The sequence below is a fragment of the Mya arenaria genome, chromosome 10 (assembly GCF_026914265.1).
Source record: "Mya arenaria isolate MELC-2E11 chromosome 10, ASM2691426v1".
Classification (NCBI taxonomy): domain Eukaryota; kingdom Metazoa; phylum Mollusca; class Bivalvia; order Myida; family Myidae; genus Mya; species Mya arenaria.
This window is the reverse complement of record NC_069131.1, coordinates 74,255,624-74,272,361: the sequence shown is the minus strand read 5'-3', so window position 1 is coordinate 74,272,361 and position 16,738 is coordinate 74,255,624. Positions and strand designations below refer to the sequence as shown.

Sequence of the window (16,738 nt, the reverse complement as noted above, 5' to 3'; positions counted from 1 at the left end):
TATCCAACTACCTACTACTGTAATTCGTTGACATTTAGATACTCGACCATTTCCAGTTGGTAATTTGCGAATATCCAACTACCAAACAATTATTCCAAAATAAAACAGTGCTACTCACAAAGATACATATGTTTTTATGCAACTTTACTTTATTAATGGAGTAATGTAAAGACTATATGTAAACTTGTTGTTGTTTAAAATCATGAAAACTCGTTCGTGTCATGGCCGATTTGACTAGACTAGATTTGGTAAGGGGCCGATTTGTCTCGCTTCAAAATATATCAACATCCGGTTTGTCGGCGTGAGTGGTTTAGAAAAGTTCATTAAAATTATACTGTTTTTTGTTAAATCAGTATGGATGCGAAACGGAAAGCAATGGAGGGTGCCATTATACCTGCCAAACGACCCCGAAATGAACTTGTGGCATTCAATGAAAAAGAAAATGCGTTGATGCAAAGTGTAAGTTAAATTGATTTAAGTTCCACAAAATCAATGTTTATTTATTGTATTTGTATATTCTAGTTGACTACTTTTGAATGAATAAGAGAGCTGAGCATATACAGGTTTCAGGCACTCATTCCTCGCTCTGAGGGTTAAACCTAATATAACCAGTGGTTCTTTTCTCTTATTTTATATGGTAGACTAACGAAATAAGCCTATAAACACAAGCGATACCTTTTTTACAATATTGTTTTTTTACAACAAGAAAACATCATTATAACAATACTACTATCGTAACGAATAAAGGATACAACAATGCATGAAGTATCATAATTAAAACATACCGGCAGCAAAATGATACATAATGATAATCTTTTGCAAGATTATATTATACGTCAGGATAGTGCGTCCGTTCATGTCGGTTCTTTAGATGGTAGTGATTTAGCCGGGAAGGTTAGCACGGGTAATTTGATTAGATAATGCGTCCCCTATTTATCTATAAATAGCTCACTCATACGAGAACCGGAATGACCTCTTGCATACTGTACAAGTACATAACAGATACATACACGACATACAGCCTACAGACGATACATTGACATTACATTTACAAGACATTGACTACTATTGTGTGTTTAACTTAATGATAAAACAATGAAAAGAATGGGTTGTTACATTAATCCCTGCAAGGTTAAATTCGTCCTCGAATTTGAGAACCAATGAAATTAACATGGCCCGGTTCACTATATGCAATTGCTCTGGAAATGAAAAGTAAGCAATGAAATTATCATACAAGGGTTTAGCTGTGGCTTGAGCTGTAATTTTCTTGCAAGGGACGGCTTTTGCACAACATGTAATATGACCCGTTATATCAAGAATATCTTCGTAGCCGCATTTGCCTACATCAACCTTGAGAAAATCCATACATGTATACTAGTTGCATAGGACGGTTGGTAATGATGAGCAGAAGTCTAGCCCTCGGTTTCGTCGGGGTTTTGCAACAAACACAATTTAAACAGCCGGCTGTGATTGTATAGTGGTAAGTATCCCCGCTTGTCACGCGGGAGACCGGGGTTCGATTCCCCGATGGGGAGCTAATGGGTTGTTACACTAATGTTTACAGGATTTCTCCGCAAAAATGTTTCCCTCGTTGAAATCCACCCAAATTTTTCTGAGTTGCTCTTTCACTGTAGAGTGTAAATATAAACGGCAGCGTCTGAAATTGTCAGATATAATTGATTTAATGACCCCTCAGTGGAACATTGCATCTGTTGAAATAAGCAAGAAATAAATTTTCTTGATCAGAAGTAATTTGTATTATCCTTATGTTCATTCTAAGTTGCATAATGCATAATGCATCAGTCAATTGTAACCACTTGTTTATGATAAACATTTAATCATTGATATACTGTCTCTGTTTCTTTTGCATCGGAAACAGCCGACATATTGACATAATTCTGAATCATGACTTCTGATGTCATGCGCATGATCAATACAATGTAGCATATAAATTATATGATATTAATTGATTGGGTTCTGCATGTAGGATCCACCCTATTGTGTATGTTATCTTAATATATGGTTGATGGTTGCACTTCATTTTGCTAGCACACTTAATCTATCAACATTACACTTTATTAAATGAGACCAAGGTGTACAATACAATTAACAAAATTACAAAAAGGCGTTAATAAATTTGTACAATACAAAAAGGTAAAAAGTTATAAGACTGTTCGTATATTTCTGACTATTGTTTAACCTACATGTATGTATATTGTGAAAACGTCAGACAATCAATGCTTAGTTTTTTCACACAGGGAATTCAGAGGCTGTCCAGCCTGGAGGCCCCAATCATGTTGCTGTCGGGCCATGAGGGTGATGTGTTCTGCACAAAGTTTTCCCCAGATGGACGCATGCTGGCTTCTGCTGGATTCGATAGGCTTATTTGTAAGTAAATTAACATGAATACTTATTCATGTGTCCATTTCATTCCTGATGATTTGGATTTAATATTGGTATTGTCTGGTATATTTTCTAAATGAGCTGTGTCAGGTATTTGTTTTGCCTGGTATATTTTCTAGACGTGCTGTATCAGATCATGATCTACTGAGTTATTGTTGCAGTTGATAAAAGATGACCTTTAGATTACCAATACAATATCCCTGTTGAAAACAAACCATGCTCTAGTACAATGTTGGTCAGGCTAGGAACCTCATAATTGGTAGGCAGGTTGAACACAACCAGCAGATAACCTCTATTGATATGGATATCAAGATTTTAACACAGTTAACCTGATAAAGTCATTTTCCTACATTCTCACTTAAAAGTTATCCAGTGCTAGTTAATTTGTTTCTTCATAACATTACAGTTTAATTTTCCCATACCATTTTTTTCTTTTCTAAAAAAAAATCTTGGCAAAACTTTCTCTGTCTAAATATTAATTGTTCACATACATATATGTTCAATAATGCCCAACACTCTCATGTAAAAGTACAACTGGTAGGAGTCGATATCCACTCCATCTTGCAGTGGTCTTCCTCTTGTTCATACTTTGCTTCTTTTAAAATGTTACCATATATCCAATCTGCACAGGAAGATCGTCCTGTAAATACCGCTAGGTTATATACTGGTAGCTATCTGGCCTTCTGTGCCCAGATACTATTGGCTATCTATAGGGGGGATTTGTTACATTCCTGTGACAGTTCTTCTGTGAACTTTTTTATAGCTTCTCCAGATTGTAAATTGAAACCTTGCCCAAATTTTAGTCAACTGTTTTATATGGATGATTATAAAGCACAAGTCACAATGAGACTTATAAAGTTACAAATGAAACAAATGACTATGAAGTTAAATTATTCTACCATATACACTTAAAACGTTTAATATATTTGACAATTTTACAAGTATGCTCTCTTATTTATATCTTACAGATTTTTGGAATGTGTACGGGGAGTGTGATAACTTTGCTGTGTTAAAAGGTCACACAGGAGCCATCATGGAAATACAGTTCACAACAGATGGGAGGTAAAAATAGGGTTCTCATGGTGGTAAATTATAATGCATGTTATTTATTTAAGATTGACTGTGAACAGCTTTGAGCTGAATATAGATAATATTATAAGTTACGGGGTTATAGGTTATAGGGGAAAAGGAAACCATATCAGGTGAGAGCGAAGCGAAGGGTTTCCTGCACCATGTATATCCCACCCCGTAATGTATATATCATGTTTACATGTTTTATTTATTCATTGGAATTGGAAAAAAGATGCCATTTTGGTACGATATAAATTTTGTTACCCAATATGGGAAAATATGGGGTCGCCGCGTGACTAGTCCTGGACCAATAGCTTTGCGTCATTTATGTTTGAGTTTCTTTCCTGGGTAGAAACTAGGATTAGCACCCTGTTTTATAGGCCAAGAGAATTTTACTTTGATTTGGCTCCAACTAGTTTAAACAGTATTTATTTCAAATTTAAATATACAAGGTATTTAACAACAATACAAATACAGTCGAAACTCGATGGCTCGATATTCTAGGGACCAGCCAAAGTACTTCGAGCCTCGAGAATATCGAGCCAAGCGGGATTGCTTACAGAATGTTATTTTTTCATTTGTTACATAAAGTCTTATTTACCTCGTTTGTTATTGGCTACGCTATCTCCGCAAGAGAAGGAAGAGTATTTATTGGGCATAGTTACGCACCCTTAATTTCGTAATTTGACTTATTCGATTATTAGAAAATATCATTTTATTTTTTATTTATAATAAAAATACATTTATGCGAAAACAAGCAATTGTAAACAGTGGGTAACACAAACATAGCTTAAAAGTTATATCAAAATGCATAGTAATTTAGGGATGGATAACAATTAGAGACATAACTTAAAGTGATGGCATGTTTATTCAAACTGTTAAACCATTTAAATTCGATAATAATTATAATATCAGTCAAGCAATTTTAATCGATTAGTGCCTTGTGCTAAATGAAGCCAATCAAACAAATCAAGGCTAAGATTCTTAACTGAACCCGCGAAAATGACATCACCCCAAGCAACCAAATCAAAGTGTGAAATTCTTGTTTGGGACCGCGAAAAAGACTTCGAGCGTGGAAAAATATCGACCCTCAAGATATCGAGCCATCCGATCGAAATTTATATGAACAAAGAGTAAATAAAAATCGGTCCTTTTAATTTGGTTCGAGCCAACGAGGATATAGAGCCATGAGATATCGAGCCAATGAGTTTCGACTGTAATAAGGATTGGAAAACAAGTTACTTCAAATTTATAATAATTCCGTTCCTAATAGTTTAGTTCAATAAACATATAATATTCAAATCCGATCAAGATGCTTAAAAAAAAAGATGTGTGGTATATTTGCTTACATACTGTTATCATTTCTAAAACATGTAGCTATATAGTAGGTCTATCATCTCATGCATGACACACATCTAAAGACCTCTTTTGTGAGAATTAGTTTCTGAACATTAGTCTATTAACCATTTGGCTTCCAGCAATACTTACATGTAAGCATGCTGGGCATAGGATAAGGCAATGGAAAAAATGAAAAAAAATTCTGAAAAATTAAGAAGGACAGAAAGCATAATTGCAGATTCACGCTGCAACCTATTTTACAACATAACATTTTTATGTTATTAGCTTAATCAGATATATATAAAATCTTAAAAAGACCAACTTGATGCATATGTTAGCTACCATTTTTTTTTCCCATATTTGTAGTTTATAGCAGATATTTTTCATTTCCACTGGTACTAACCACATTCTTTGAAAGAAAACACACACTATAAAGCAGGGCTTCTAAAACTTTGGAACCTCAATCGGTCCGGGCCCCCCCCCCCCCCCCCCCCCCAAAAAAAAAAAAAAAAAAAAAAAAATTCCCCCCCCACCCCACTCAAAAAAAGAAAGACCTGTTCAATAGACTGATTTTATAGAAATGTCATACCTTTTTGCGACGTCTTTTCTGTCAATATTTTTTGCGATGTGGCAATTCGTAAGAGGGCTCTAGAGCCAGCATAGCTGATTCAGATAGTCATTGATACAAGTTTAATTCAAATGAGATTCTCATCGAATTCTGCGGCGTTTCTAACAAGAAAGACTGCGATCGTAATTAACTGTGGCTGTCGGGAGGCGGTCAGATGACAAAAAGTGAAACAGTATTATGATTTATTTGCTTAATGCTTCTTTTGTGGGTCAACATTCAACTGATAATCTTGAATAATAGTATATATCTAGATTTATAATCGGGGCAACAAGCTTAAGTGTGATATCGACAACGATTTTTTCATTACTGCGAATAAATATGACGTAAGCGGCGGACTCAGCTGTCAGACTATGTAGTTAATCAAGTGTATCGCTGTGTATATCCTATATATAATTACGTTAATTAATTTGGTGTTTTAATGCTTTCACGGATTAACAATGACATGCATTTATCTTTAAAGCCGTTTTTAACCAGCAATGGTTCTTTATAACAATTTAAATTTAACTGTTTCGGATATCATGTAATGATCGATGACGACATTGCATATTGCCATGTGAATATATGGACCGATTTTAACACTTAATCAGGAAAGCTGCAAGCAGATAATTAACACATAGTTTGTTTAATTGTGTCTTCTGCTTATAACAAAACACGTGATTGGACCGATTGCAAGCGTCTGCTAATTAACAGATAAGCTATAGAGTGATCAGCTGGTCGCATCGGTCTCATGGTAACCAAGACACTTTTATGGCCTATTGGATGTAGTTCTGAATGTGTGAATGACCCATGAATGTTTGTGTATTACAATTTCTACATCTTTTACTGACTTAGTCGTTTTGGACCGAAATTAGAAAAAAAATTAGAAAATTTCGGACCGATTTTTTTCATACTTTTTGAACCTGAAAACGGTCTGGCTTGGTCAAAATTGGTCCAGACCGGCAAATTGCCGGTTTTTAGAAGCCCTGCTATAAAGGCATTATGGGATTTTGAGTGCAGAAGTCTCAAGGCATAAACAGCCATTTTTAAATACATTACACTATTCCTTTTCAGTAACCTAATATCCGCGTCTACAGACAAAACAATGGCACTGTGGGACGTTGATGTGGGAGAGCGCATAAAAAAGTTTAAAGGTCATAATGGCTTCGTGAACTGCTGCAATGTGGCCCGACGAGGACCTCAGCTCGTCTGCAGTGGCAGCGATGATCAGACAATCAAGGTAAAAAGTAATCAGACAGATTTTCATGTCACTGTACAGTATAGCAGACAAGGGTGAGAAATTGACCATGTTTACATTGTACACTCTTTATCTTGAGCATTTCCCATCCAATATTGGCCAAACTGGGTGTGGGTTTTATTTGGGTCAAATTTGCAAGAAATATAAATTGACAATAAATGCCATTGTAGTCACAACACAATAGTAAACAGACTTTAATTCAAACAAACAATAAGCGTCAGTTCCTGTAAAATGACAGAGCCAATGTATTGTTCGTGTATATTGTAAATAACCTTATGCTTTATATGTGTCCATAATGTGTGTTTGTTTGTTTTTGTTGTTATTTTTCTATGTCTATACTTTGTATTGTATTTTATATATTTGTGTATGTGTATAAGCTATACTTCTCTTCACATTTGAAGATAAACAGAATAACCTAACTAATTTTTGCTTTCTGTAGTAAATGCTTCAGTATTTTTCATTGAAAAAGGAGAGTGTTCCATGAAGGCAACATATCTTATGAAATTTTATCTTTCATTTCAAATATTGATAAATTTGCTTTAAAATCTGTGTGACTGTGTCCTTTGAATTTGCATATGTCTATTGATGGGTCCAGAGAAATACACAGTGAGTCCAAGGTATAGTTTTGTGCACACATTACTTGAAATGCACCATGCTGATGAACAGGTTTAACAATAAATGGGTCTATAATGATAAATAAAACATTGTTTTAATACTTCATGAATAAGTAATGGATTTGAATCATATAAATAATTATGCTGAGCTGTTTATTTTTGGAAACCAAATTTCACATAAACCACAGACTAGTGGATTATGATTTTCTGTTTCGTAACTGCATCTAAAAGGCTTGAAATGGAAAACATTAACCAGTAAATGTTGAAAAAATTCAAGTCAGATTAGTTTTATTTGATATTTTTTGGATTATTAGCTACAACAAGCTTAAGTTCATTGGAGATGTTGGACCCTTGAGTTTGATATGAACGCCATAACAAATATTTTGGTGATCTAAAGTTGTGTGTTCCTTTTAATTCTCAGATGTGGGATAGCCGTAAGAAGGGAGTGTTGCAGACGTTCCAGAACACTTACCAGGTGACGGCCATCACGTTCTCCGACACTGCGGAGCAGATCTTCTCCGGTGGAATTGACAACGATATTAAGGTACAAGCGATGACACGAGGGATGGTACTTTCTGCTTAATGTAGTTATTAGTCCCCGAGCGATTTCACCAGAGGGGACTTAAGGTTTACCGTCTGTCCGTCCTGCTGCCGTCCGTCCACAAAATTCTCAGTCCTGCGATAACTCAAAAAGTATCAAAGCTAGGTTAATGAAACTTAGTATGTGGAAAGAGGGCAATATGGAGATTATGCACATTAGTTTATTTTTTTTGTCAGACATCGTAATGCAGAGTTATGGCCATTGACTTATTAAAAATATAGCCAATATGGTCCTGTGATAACTCAAAAATTATCAAAGCTAGGCTCATGAAACTCAGTATGTGGATAGAGGGCAATACATCAAAAGTAGACATAGGTGATCTGGTAGGTTTTACGGCTAAAGCTGTTGCATTTTGATGGATAAAGATTATTGTAAATGCCATTAGTTCACTAACACATGCGCTGGGGTGACTTAAACAACTTTGATTTATTGGTAGGATTTGTTTTCATGGTCATTCTCTTGAGACACGCTCATCTTTTTCACAAGGCTTTAAACCAGTATAGAACACTTGGCGCCCACTGTGCGGCACTCTTGTTGATCATTATATATATATATATGGACATTAAGATAATCCTTCTACTCTTATTAAATGTGTATGAAAAGATTATGCAAGTGTCAGGTTACCGCCATCAAATGTTCCAACACTAAAACTAGGGTTTTAGCCAGGTTTCAAAAAGGGCAGGTTTCTGGTGAAAAGATACATGGTGCTAAGAGTGAAAGGAGCACGTTGTTTCAGGCTGTAAAGAACTTGAACATGATGAATTGGACAGAAAATGTTAGGAATTGTGTTTAATTGAAGTAATGTTAGGTTTTAACTGCCAAATATGTCAAGTTTGTATGTATGTATAATCTTACTATAAGTTTCAATCAAAACAAATGAAATATTGGACAGTCTTTATTATTAGTTCTCTGAAGGCAAGAGGGTGTGGTGCATATCGAGGGGTGAATGCGAAAAGTTTTTAAGTGACATTAAATAAAGAAGAAGATAGAACCTTTTCGCTTTCATCCCTCAAATTATGCTGGTCTTCATGAGAGCAGAATCGTGCTACCAAAAGAGGAGGGGGTGCAGCACCCTTTTAAAACTGTCTAGCTAAACCCCTAGTGAAGCACTTTTACAAATATGTCAAGTATAGGGTAGGTGCTTGATGTATTAGGTTACCACCATAAGTTTATCTGGCATTTCACAACAAGCCTTCGTAATGATTGTACTGTATACATACACTTTAGTTATGTTGTATTTAAATATCCAGGTTTGGGACCTACGCAAGAATGACGTCCTGTACAGAATGCGGGGCCACTCAGACACAGTAACTGGAATGCATCTGTCACCAGACGGCTCTTATCTTCTCACAAACTCAATGGATAACACAGGTAAAATACTGTTACTGTAAATTGATTAGACTTGCAAGTGTTTTGTTTTAACTAATTTGAATTTGCCTACCATTTCAGGAATTTTGAAACTTTGCTTAATGCATTAACATTAATATATGATAATATGTATGAATATTCTTCTGTGTAAACTGCAGTAAATCATATCAAAATAGCAATGCAAATCTTAAACCTCTCAGAAATGGTTGAAACTCGAAAATTGCTAAAAACGACTGAGCATACTTAATTGAAGTAATCTTCAATGGTTTCACGGTATTTGATTCTTTATTTTACATTTACTTGTATGTTGCAATAAAGTTATTGAATGAACTTAAATTTCAAGCTCATGGGTAAGCGTATGAGGTATTGTTATAGTGATTATGCCCCCCTTCGAAGAAGAGGGGTATATTGCTTTGCACAGGCATGTTGGTATGTCGGTCGGTCGGTCGGTCGGTCGGTCGGTCGGTTGGTCGGTCCGTCGGTAGACCAAAGCTTGTCCGAGTGATAACTCAACAATTCCTGGACGTATGGTCATCAAACTTCACATGAAGGTTGGGCCTGACCAGTAGATGACCCCTATTGATTTTGGGGGTCATCGGGTCAAAGGTCAAGGTCACAGTGACCTTTAATGGTAAAATAATTTTAAAGCTTGTCCGAGTGATAACTCAACAATGCCTGCACCCATGGCCCTCAAACTTGACATGGAGGTTGGGCCTGACCAGTAGATGACCCCTATTGTTTTGGGGGATCATCAGGCCAAAGGTCAAGGTCACAGTGACCTTGAATGGTAAAAGGTCGTCCGAGTGATAACTTGACAATGCCTGCACCCATGGCCCTCAAACTGGACTTGGAGGTTGGGACTGACCAGTAGCTGACCGCTATTGTTTTGGGGGCTCATCGGGTCAAAGGTCAAGTTCACAGTGACCTTGAATGGTAAAAGGTTGTCCTAGTGATAACTCAACAATGCCGGCACCCATGGCCCTCATAATTGAATTAGAGGTTGGGCCTGACCAGTAGATGACCCCTATTGTTTTTGGGGGTCATCGGGCCAAAGGTCAAGGTCACAGTGACCTTGAATGGTAAAAGGTTGTCTGAGTGATAATTTGACAATGCCTGCACCCATGGTCCTCATAACTGAATTGGAGGTTGGGCCTGACCAGTAGAAGACCCCTATTGTTTTTGGGGGTCATCGGGCCAAAGGTCAAGGTCACAGTCACCTTGAATGGTTAAAGGTGTTCCGTGTGATAACTTGACAATGCCTGCACCCATGGCCCTTAAACTTGACTTGGAATTGGGCCTGACCAGTACATGACCCCTTTTGTTTTTGGGGGTCATCTGGCCAAAGGTCAAGGTCACAGTCACCTTGAATGGTAAAAGGTTGTCAGAGTGATAACTCGACAATGCCTGCACCCATGGCCCTCAAACTTGACTTGGAGAATTGGCCTGACCAGGAGATGACCCCTATGGTTTTTGGGGGTCATCTGGCCAAAGGTCAAGGTCACAGTGACCTGGAATGGTAAAAGGTTGTCTGAGTGATAACTCGACAATGCCTGCACCCATGGCCCTCAAACTTGACTTGGAGGTTGGGCCTGGCCAGAAGATGGTCCCTATTGATTTTAGGGGTCATTGGGCTAAAGGTCAAGGTCACAGTGACCTTGAATGATAAAAGGTTATCCGAGTGATAACTCGACAATGCCTGCACCCATGGCCCTCAAACTTGACTTGGAGGTTGGGCCTGGCTAGAAGATGGTCCCTATTGATTTTAGGGGTCATTGGGCCAAAGGTCAAGGTCACAGTGACCTTGAATGATAAAAGGTTGTCCGAGTGATAACTCGACAATGCCTGCACCCATGGCCCTCAAACTGGACATGGAGGTTGGGCCTGACCAGTAGATGACCCCTATTGATTTTAGGGGTCAATGGTCAAGGTCACAGTGACCTTGAAAGCGACCTCGACAATTCCTGGACCTATGGTCATCAAACTTGATATGAAGGTTGGGCCTGCCCAGTAGATGACCCCTATCGACTTTGGGGGTCATCAGGCCAAGGTCAATGTCACAGTAACCTTTAACGCAAAAAAGTTAACATATCTTCTCCCACTGATATTTCAACAATGCCTGAACCTATGATCATTAAACTTAACATGGATGTTAAGCCTGACCAGTAGATTACCCTTATTGATTTTAGGATTCATTGCTCCAAAGGTCAAGGTCACAGTGATCTTGAATGGTAAAAGGTTGTCCGAGTGATAACTCAACAATGCCTGAACCCATGGCCTTCAAACTTGACTTGGAGTTGCATCTGACTTGTAGATGACCCCTTATGATTTAGAGGTCATTGGGTCAAAGGTCAAGGTCACAGTGACCTTGAACGAAAAAAACTTGTCTGTGTGATAACTTGACAATGCCTGCGCCCATGGCCCTTGAACTTGACATTAAGGTTTCTGGTGACCAGCTGATGACTCTGGATTTTGAGTTCATAGTGTCAAAGGTCATGGTCATAACACACTCTATCCTCACACTTTAATGGTCATAATCTTAAAACTGCCTTAACGGCAACAAATCAGCTGTCATTTCAGTCCATGCATATTTCATTCAATTGTCCATCTAATCCTGACAACATGGCGCTCAGGGGGGGCATAATGTTTGACAAACATCTCTTGTTGGTAAGGGTTATGTCTAGCTTCGGCAGCAGCCTGCAAAAACTTCAACCTTATCCATAACTCAAAACTATTGAAGATATTCAAATGAGCTTTTAAATGCTTACCAAAGGTAGATGATATGCACATATACAGCAAGACCGTCAAAGCCCAGCTCACACTTACCATGAGTGTGTACGTGTGCTCTGCAGCACTCTTTTTCTTCTTTAACATAACTTAAAATAATTTTGAATCTTTACATCCTAGATATCGCTGAGAAATTAAAATAAACAACAGTTATTATTTTGCAATCTTACAGATTATCCATTTTGATGACTTTCCTATTTTTTTGTCCTGGAATGAGCCATTTTTTGCGTAATCGTCTAGAAACCAGTGAAACACGACTGCTTTCAAAAGATGAGGTCACAATTTTTCATATTTACATTCATAAATTGATGTTTTATGGCTAACACATTTTAAAAAAGGGTTTTTCGGAAGTTTCCCAGTCAATGAAGATCTGTTCTATTGTGAGTTTTCTTTTATGACTGAATTGAAGGCAACATCAGCTGATTCTGAATTTAATTTAAAAAGAAAAGTCAAAACTGTCTGTGAAAGTGTGTGTTTAGCTGCAAAAAGTTAGTGTAATTGGTGCTGTGAACTGTTCTATAATAAAATATCATTGTAATACAGTATTTTTATTTACCTGCTATAAAGCACCTTCTTATTAACTTACACAGTTCGTATCTGGGATGTACGGCCATTCGCTCCACAAGAACGCTGTGTAAAAATCATGCAGGGACACCAACACACATTTGAAAAGGTTTGTATAAAAATCATGTGGAAATTAATATATCAATATCTCTGCCTGTACATCTGCATTTTTACAGAGTTCTTTTAAAGTGATTCCAAAAAATACTACATGCAATGATCTTGCTACATGTCATGGCAGGGCTTTGTATGTAAAAATGATAACATGTCATCCTGGTTAGCTTGGTAACCATCTGATTGATGTCAGATAAGTGAACCATTCTTTCTATAGCAGTAAATATGTAGCAATTCTGATATGATGCAGAACTTTTAGGTCTAACCAATTTTTGTTTTGTTCAGCAGATTTGGCTGAGAAAAATTTGAGCATTTGGACGAAAAAAATCCGATATTTACATTTGGTTTAAAAATAGGTGTAATCTATGGTGTTTTTTTCCTTATTGATATGTTAAGTATGGTAATTCTGAACAATTTAAACTTAATTCTCAAAGTGTAAGTTAAAGAAATTACCTACAAAATTTCAGAGAAATATAACTGTTTTAGTCTTCAGGAATATAACATCAATTCAGTGTTGCTTAAGTTTCAATTATTTAAAAATAACCCTACAATATTTTAGAATCTGCTGCGATGTGCGTGGGCGCCCGACGGAAGTAAGGTTGGTGCGGGCTCGGGCGACAGGTTTGTGTATGTGTGGGACACAACTACACGGCGAATACTGTACAAGCTTCCTGGGCACGCTGGCTCTGTGAATGAGGTCGTCTTCCACCCAGAAGAGCCCATTGGTGAGTGGTTAAATAAATAAAAAATTAAAAGTCTATAATAAAACTTGCAAATCTTGAATTTCTCTGATATCAAGACAAAAAAGCTACTGATCTTGTGGGGAAAAAACTGTCAGAGGTGATAGTAATGATTTGATAGTGCTTTTCTGAAATTTGAAATGTACAGGAAATTAAAACACTTTGAAAAGGAACAACTTACATTAGATTTGTTCTGCAGATGAACAAGTTTGCTGTTGGTAGGATGGCCTAATTTTTACATTGAGTTTCCTAAGACGATGAAAACAAGTTAAAATAATTCATATTGAATGACTGGGAATGTGATAATTATTCTCATTCTATCATAAATACTTATTCTGATAATTAACAGCACTAAATATATAAAATGTTGCATTATATTTATAGCAGTTTAGTAAGCAAATTATCACAGCTATTCCTTCACATCAAAAGTTATTATACCAGTTAATTATGTGAAAAATATCCTAAAGTTCAGCATTTGTCCTGAAATCAGGACTGATAGCTTTCAACCATGGAACATTGTACAGTTTGTTTTTGCTTGAACATTTGCGTAAAAAAACTGACTTTTGGAAACAATGTTGAGAGGTCTTATCCTCTTTTCTGTACCCTCCTTTTGTAAAGAATCTCTCATGCTCAAACAGGAACCGCGGCGGACCCATGCTATTATTTAAGATTGAAAAATATCAGCTATGAGAACTCCAGAATATATTACGGGGATGTGATTTGTCCGCGGATTCGCGGAATTCCGCGGATCTAATGGCCCCAGGGACCCCGCCCCCCCCCCCCCCCCCCCCAAAAAAAAAAATAAAAAAAAAATAATAATTTTTTTTTTAGCTGATTAAAAAAGATACTAGTGTGCTTTTGGTTGTTAGAGTTGATATCCCAGTTTGCTTCAAATTTAAAGTCAGAAGAGCCCTCAAAAGAGCTTCTAAAAAGCCAGTTTTTCTTCTACGGCAGTGTGCTTTTGACCCCGAAAGTGCCCCAAGAACCCATGGCTGAAATGGTTTCAGCCCTCCAGCTGCCAGGTCAATCACATCCCTGTATTATGACATTATTTCATGATGGTGACATCATTTATGATATAAAACTCTCATCCTAGATTTGATATTTTATTTTCAGTTGCGTCATGTGGCAGTGATAAAAAGATCTTCCTGGGAGAGATAGAATGAAGAAGAAAACAAAAGTTAGTGCAATACGGACACTGTAAACCACCTTGTTTGTTGTTCTTTGTGAGACACAAACAGTCTTGTGGGTAAAAAGAGAGTGTGTTGGAAATCTCAGAGCTCCTAGGTGACCTTGACCTTCAAACCCTGTTAAAAGGAGGTCACTCTTGTGTATATTTGTACATATTACATGTAGCTACAAATGAGGAATTTTACATACAAAAAGCTTATAGTACCAAATTATGCTATAAGGGCCTTTTATTGAAAAACAGATAAGCTTTATCCAACCAATTGTATGTGTAAATGAAAAAAATATGTTGATACGCTAAGACTTCATTCATTATTTGTGCCCACATTTCACCCATTGAAACAGCTGCTGGAGGAAATATGTTTGTTCTTGCTAGTTATAATCATAATGAATTGTGTTTTTTTGATAATGGTACATGTATATTGATAAAAAAAATAAAGATAATTCAAAAGACATTACATTCTGTCTCTCCATACTTGTGTTTTTTTCCTAGCCCATATTCACTGAAACAATGTTTTTTTATCCATATTTATGCACCCGTTCGAAGAAGAGGGGTAAATTGCTTTGCATGTGTTGGTCGGTAGGTCGGTCCGTCAGTAGACCAAAGCTTGTCCGAGTGATAGTTCAACAATTCCTGGACGTATGGTCATCAAACTTGACATGAAGGTTGGGCCTGACCAGTAGATGACCCCTATTGATTTTAGGGCTCATCGGGTCAAAGGTCAAGGTCACAGTGACCTCTAATGGTAAAATAATTTTAAAAGCTTGTGCGAGTGAAAACTCGACAATGCCTTGACCTATGGTAATCAAACTTGATATGGAAGTTGGGCCTGACCAGTAGATGACCCCTATTGCTTTTGGGGGTCATCGGGCCAAAGGTCAAGGTCACAGTGACCTTGAATAGTAAAAGGTTGTTGGAGTGATAACTCAACAATGCCTGCACCCATAGCCCTCATACTTGACTTGGAGGTTGGGCCTGACCAGTAAATGACCCCTATTGTTTTGGGGGATCATCGGGCCAAAGGTCAAGGTCACAGTGACCTTGAATGGTAAAGGGTTGTCTATGTGATAACTCGACAATGCCTGCACCTATGGCCCTCAAACTTGACTTGGAGGTTGGACCTGACTAGTAGATGACCCCTATTGTTTTGGGGGGTCATTGGGCCAAAGGTCAAGGTCACAGTAACCTTGAATGGTATAAGGTTGTCCGAGTGATAACTCGACAATGCCTGCACCCATGGACCTCAAACTTGACTTGGAGGTTGGGCCTGACCAGTAGATGGCCCTTATTGATTTTAGAGGTCATTGGGCCAAAGGTCAAGGTCACAGTGACCTTAAATGATAAAAGGTTGTCCGAGTGATAACACAAAAATGCCTGCACCCATGGCCCTCAAACTTTACTTGGAGGTTGGGCCTGACCAGTAGATGACCCCTCTTGACTTGGGGGTTCATCGGGCCAAGGTCATTGTCACAGTTACCTTTAACGCTAAAAAGTTAACAAATCTTCTCCCAGTGATATCTCAACAATGCCTGAACCTATGATCATCAAACTTGACATGGAAGTTGGGCCTGACCAGGAGATGACCTTATTGATTTTAGGAGTCATTGGGTCAAAGGTCAAGTTCACTGACCTTGAATGCGAAAAGTGTTTAGTGATAACTCGACACTTCCTGCACGCATGGCCCTCAAACCTGACTTGGGGTTGTGTCTGACCGGTAGATGACTCCTTATTATTTTAGGGGTCAAAGGTCAAGGTCACTTACCTTGAATGAAAAAGCTTGTCTGTGTGATAACTTGTCAATGCCTGCACCCATGGCCCTCAAACTTGACATTTAGATTTTTGGTGACCAGCTGATGACTCAAATGTCATGGTCATAATACACTCTATCCTCACACTTTGAATGGTCATAATCTTAAGATTGCCTCAACGGCATCCAATGTGAGTGAGAAATCAGCTGTCATTTTGGTCCATGCATATTTCAATTGTCCATATAATCCTGACAACATGGCGCTCAGGGGGGGCATAATGTTTGACAAACATCTCTTGTTAAACATTGAGATACTCATACTACAGTTTTAAACAAGATTAGCACA

General features: G+C 37.6%; 1 protein-coding gene across 1 annotated transcript; it reads left to right on the top strand.

Annotated features, from left to right (window-relative positions):
• The first annotated feature begins 280 nt into the window (after positions 1 to 280).
• Positions 281 to 15,102, top strand: LOC128204248 (U5 small nuclear ribonucleoprotein 40 kDa protein-like). Its single transcript, XM_052905637.1, has 9 exons — positions 281 to 459; positions 2,259 to 2,388; positions 3,372 to 3,465; positions 6,491 to 6,656; positions 7,710 to 7,832; positions 9,140 to 9,260; positions 12,632 to 12,714; positions 13,276 to 13,441; positions 14,573 to 15,102. The coding sequence occupies exons 1-9, from the start codon at positions 355 to 357 to the stop codon at positions 14,620 to 14,622; spliced, it is 1,038 nt and encodes a 345-aa protein (XP_052761597.1). The 5' UTR covers positions 281 to 354; the 3' UTR covers positions 14,623 to 15,102.
• The last annotated feature ends 1,636 nt before the right edge of the window (positions 15,103 to 16,738 follow it).

Coding starts and splice junctions, on each gene's coding strand:
- LOC128204248 (XM_052905637.1), top strand. CDS start 355: ATGGATGCGAAACGGAAAGCAATGGAGGGTGCCATTATACCTGCCAAA. Junction 460..2,258: donor AAAATGCGTTGATGCAAAGT/GTAAGTTAAATT, acceptor TTTTTCACACAG/GGAATTCAGAGGCTGTCCAG. Junction 3,466..6,490: donor CAGTTCACAACAGATGGGAG/GTAAAAATAGGG, acceptor ATTCCTTTTCAG/TAACCTAATATCCGCGTCTA.